General features: G+C 42.6%; 1 protein-coding gene across 1 annotated transcript; it reads right to left on the minus strand.

Moving 5' to 3' along the window:
- Positions 1 to 822: 822 nt before the first annotated feature.
- Positions 823 to 4,197, minus strand: LOC146634424 (uncharacterized). Its single transcript, XM_085349897.1, has 7 exons — positions 3,979 to 4,197; positions 3,766 to 3,883; positions 3,600 to 3,691; positions 2,362 to 2,476; positions 1,532 to 1,699; positions 1,251 to 1,406; positions 823 to 938 (listed from the first exon to the last, which is right to left on the minus strand). The coding sequence occupies exons 1-7, from the start codon at positions 4,195 to 4,197 to the stop codon at positions 823 to 825; spliced, it is 984 nt and encodes a 327-aa protein (XP_085206023.1).
- Between the last annotated feature and the right edge of the window lie 728 nt (positions 4,198 to 4,925).

Consider the following 4,925-nt stretch of genomic DNA (forward strand, 5'->3'; position numbering starts at 1 on the left):
CCGGGTCGGGGATGAGTTCCTGCCCCAAGTGGAGGAGTTCAAGTATCTCGGGGTCTTGTTCGCGAGTGATGGGAGAAGGGAGCCGGAGATTGACAGACGGATTGGGGCTGCAGCTGCTGTAATGCGGACGCTGCACCGGTCTGTCGTGGTGAAGAGGGAGCTGAGTGTAAAAGCGAAGCTCTCAATTTACCGGTCGATCTACGTCCCTACCCTCACCTATGGCCACGAGCTGTGGGTAGTGACCGAAAGAACGAGATTGCGGATACAAGCGGCGGAAATGAGCTTCCTCCGAAGGGTGGCTGGTCTCTCCCTTAGAGATAGGGTGAGAAGTTCGGCCATCCGGGAGGGGCTCAGAGTAGAGCCGCTGCTGCTCCACATCGAAAGGAGTCAGCTGAGGTGGTTCGGGCATCTGACAAGGATGCCCCCTGGGCGCCTCCTGGGCGAGGTGTTCCAGGCATGTCCCACCGTGAGGAGGCCCCGGGGAAGACCCAGGACACGCTGGAGAGATTATATCTCTCGGCTGGCTTGGGAACGCCTTGGTATTCCCCCGGATAAGCTGGAGGAGGTGGCTGGGGAGAGGGAGGTCTGGGCCTCTTTGCTTAGGCTGCTGCCCCCGCGACCCGGCCTCGGATAAGCGGTTGAAAATGGATGGATGGATGGATGATTCAGGGTAAACAACTGCACCAAGGGAATTACATTTTTCTTCTCAACATGTAAAATGTCTGTTGATAAGCAATTTCTGAAACAGACATTATAAAAATCACATTAAACAGATGTGATTAACTTTTTATTCTAGCAAACATAACATCAACGATGACACAATCAGTCTTCATCAGAAGTGCTCAAATCACTCTCATCGTCTGGAACGTCCTCCTCCTCCTCCGAGTCCATTTCCAGGAGTGGTTGGTGGCTGATGATTCTCTTGTACACGTCCTTTACTTTGAGCATTTCAGCTTTCAGTTCACTTTGTTGTTTTAAACCAGGCTATGGAGTCCTTTCTGTGCATCCTCCGACATGCCAACAAGGGAGGCTGTAAAAACAACAAAACTGTTAAATATAAGTAAAACAAACAAACCTCACCTCATAAACACAAGGAATTAGGATCATGTAATTAAACTTTTTTTTAAGGGAGAAGGCAGTGTTAGCTAGCAACCCAAATATAGGTAAAAGATCCAGTAAGACTTTAGCATCTGCTATTATTTTCAATCAATTCATCACCAAATGTATAAATAAATAAAAGATGTGCTTACAGTCTGAGGAGATTGTCCCCAACACCACAGATCGCATTCGCAACACTGTCCAGTGATGCTGCATCTCCCTGCAAAGGATCATCTCCTCCTCTCTCAGGCGCCTCACAGCCATCACCTTCTCAAAGACCTTTCTCTTTGTCCGGAGGTCAGCAGCAGCTACAGTTTAACAACATCAGATGGGAAAACATAGCAGCATATTATGATTCAAGAACAAAACATTCAACTACTGCTCAGATACTGGGAGTTTGTTTAAAAAGGATATTTAGAAATCAAGAGCTTACCTTCACTTGTGCTCTGCCAGGGCCAAACGTCGGTCTGCATGAGGGCATCACTGGATACGATTTGCTTTGTTGGTTCAGCGAGCTTGTTGTAGTCGTCAACAGCAGCCGCCAAGCGTTTCTTCTCATCTAAGATGACCTTGTGAATTCTGTGTCGCCTCTTGTTGCCATCTGTAAATAATCATAAAAAGGAACACCTTCACATAATGCATATATTTACATTTTAATCTACACTCATCAATTTGTTTGCTAGAACAAATCACATCCTGCTTAAACAAACCTGGATCTGATTTTATTCTGTTTACAAAGTAGCTGCACAAGCTGTACAAACTGAGCATCAAACGGTCCGTTTCAAAGAAACTGTGACACCATTTTGTCTGTAAAGACTTTGTGTTCGCACTCTGATGATGACGACAAGCTCCTCTACTCGTGCCTGCAACGCTCCAAGGCTGCCATCAGTTTGATCCGTTTCTAAGTGAGAGGAATATTAATCAGAACACAGGATGAGTAACAGTCACCAAACTACAGTGGACTCTGTAATCACTGACTTGATGATATTCATTATAAGACATCTGGAGCCTTCATGTGCTGCATTATCATGAGATAACAAGTATGTTGGTGTTCAGCTTTATAAAACCAACTAGTACGACATCACTTCAACCCAGGTCCAATCCAATTTGATCAAACGCAACAACTCTGCCATCAATTCTGCTTTTACAAGGCTTATTTTTCATTGTTTGTTGACACTGTCAGAAAGATCTTAACTCTAAGTTCTTTAATGAGGCCATGGTGGGTCCTGTTGTTATACACGAGTGCATTATATTGAGACTCACCTTCAGCCCATTGCTGCACATCGGCCACCCATTGCTGCAGTGTGTCGTCATCCACACCCAGCTCATTTCTGCTCGCATTCAGGCTCTCCACTTGTTCTCTAAGGATCCTTATGATCTAAGAATACATTAATAAATGTCATTCATATGGACATTTTTATAGTACTGGTGTTTTTGCCCCATTACCACCAGTGTTGGTCAAGTTACTTGAAAAAAGTAATCAGTAACTAATTACTGATTACTTCCCCAAAAAAGTAATCCCGTTACTTTACTGATTACTTATTTTCAAAAGTAATTAATTACTTAGTTACTTAGTTACATAGTTACTTTTTAAAAACACGATTTACAACCTGAATAGGTGATAAAGCGATAGATCTTTCAGTCCAATTCTACTTTTTCTGCATAATCCATCATACAAAATGTAATCAAATGGAAAAGTCCCTTTTTAAAACTTGTTTTATTAGTTTTAATCTTTTAACTTTATGCATCAAGCAAAAATGTAATTATATGCAACATTCACTGACTGGAAGAAATTTGTTTAATATTTAAACCTATTTTCTGCACATTCCAGCACATAATTTTTTTTTTTTTTTTGTGTGTTTACACTCAGTCTTTCAAATAGATGCAAGTAAAACACAGCAGAAAATAAATAAAGTCAAAGACTCAGCGGTCCTTTTGCTCTATTTTCACCTGTAAAGCAGGAGCAGGGTAGGCGGAGGTTTACCCTGGTGCAGGTGTGCCGCAGCGGTCAGTGGAAGGATATGGCAGCTCTGTGAATTTCCCATTACATCGTTGTGCACTCGGTGCTTGCTTGGAAGTTTAGGGGTTTTTTTCGCTGTAAAAAGAAGTTTTCTTCCCACGCACAACGGACACTGTTTTTGTCACTTTTTATGGAATCAAACTCAAAGTAAGGTCAGTACTTCCACGCTTTAAACGCTGCACGCTCATACTCTCTCCAGTACTCGATATATGATCCACTGTTGATCTGCACACAGCTGTTGTCACAAACGTCGCCCTTGCTTACGTCACTGTCATGAGACATTCTCGCAAAAAAAAATCACGGTTTTAGTAACGCAGTAAAGCAGCGTTCCTACGGGAAAGTAACGGTAATCTAATTACCGTTTTTGCAATAGTAATCCCTTACTTTACTCGTTACTCGAAAAAAGTAATCGGATTACAGTAACGCGTTACTGCCCATCTCTGATTACCATACACATTAAAATGGGTGTTGAAAAAATGACCTTTAGATATCTCTGGCTCAAAGTGCGGCCCAGTTGTTCCACTTTCCTTTTGTTCCAGCCCAAAGCCAGGAGGCTCAGCATGTCTGCTCGCCCTGCATTTCAGTTAGTATACAAATAAGAATGAATGAGCAGGAGACTGAGTGGAATCTCACACACGGACACACACCTGCTTTAGACATGTACTTCGTTGTGATGGCCGCCCTAGACAGGAAACTGTTTACTTGTTCCACCTCTTCTCCAACTGTAGAACCGGCCCCATCCTGAAACGCACCTCCCCATTTGATCTATAGAAAGGAGGTCACAATACATGACTGCTGAATTCATTCAACCTTATAACAAAATGTCTTAAACTTATCCAAGACTACAAGCTGCAGTATACCTCGCACATCCAAGTGTGAGCTTTTGCATGCATGACGGAGAGAAAAGGACGCATTGACAAGAGGTTCCTCAGCTCAGAGCACTGCTGAGCCACGCTGGTTAAATATGGGAAATATTTACAGGCCACATCGGAGCAAAGGAACATAATATGTCCTGGGACGCTAGCTGCCAACTTCCTCTGGAGAAAAAGGGGGTGAGCAAAGATCTCCCCTCGAAACATGTTCAATGCAGCCAGGAGGACTAACAGCAAACAAACAGCTATTTCCATGCCCTCTTCATCCAACTTCCCAGTGGACTTTTTGCTCGACTCCTTTGCTGCAGTCCAAGATGAAGATCCACACAACCCTTTCCCCGGGACCTACACACTCAAAGACACGACGTGATTGCGCCCTATCAGGGACAAACTTTTTAACACTAATGCAAAAGAATTAGCTGAATTAGCCTTAAGTCACGTTCACACAACACCTCATAAAAACCATGTTTTTATTTTTTAAATACACATGGTCACAAAATGAAGTATGCATTAAGATAAAGTCAAGTAAATAGTATTACAACAACACCAAGAGAAAAACAAAATAAATATCCACCCATCCAAATATGTATCCACACACACACGTATGAGTATATGGTTATGGCGTTAACGTCATTTTAACAAGATTAACGCTGACAGCACTGATATATATGTGTATCTTACATCATTTGTGTGTCTCTGGATGTATTTCACAAACTCAGCAACTTCCTCACCCTCTTCAATGAAGACACCTTCAAAGTTCCCCTGCTCTGAAGTGCTGAACGAACACGGTGACAGTTGTTTGAAAAGAAACATCAAAATACAATTTTTGTACAAATCCAAATTTGATTTATGTCCACAATGCATAACGTACCTTGCATTTGATTAAAAGCAATAAAGCTTGCGGTTTCCATCAACTGACACGGCGAGCATGTCTG

This window comes from Diplotaxodon limnothrissa, linkage group LG3 (genome assembly GCF_057381915.1).
Source record: "Diplotaxodon limnothrissa isolate DT_005_m linkage group LG3, D_limnothrissa_male_GT1.1, whole genome shotgun sequence".
NCBI lineage: Eukaryota > Metazoa > Chordata > Actinopteri > Cichliformes > Cichlidae > Diplotaxodon > Diplotaxodon limnothrissa.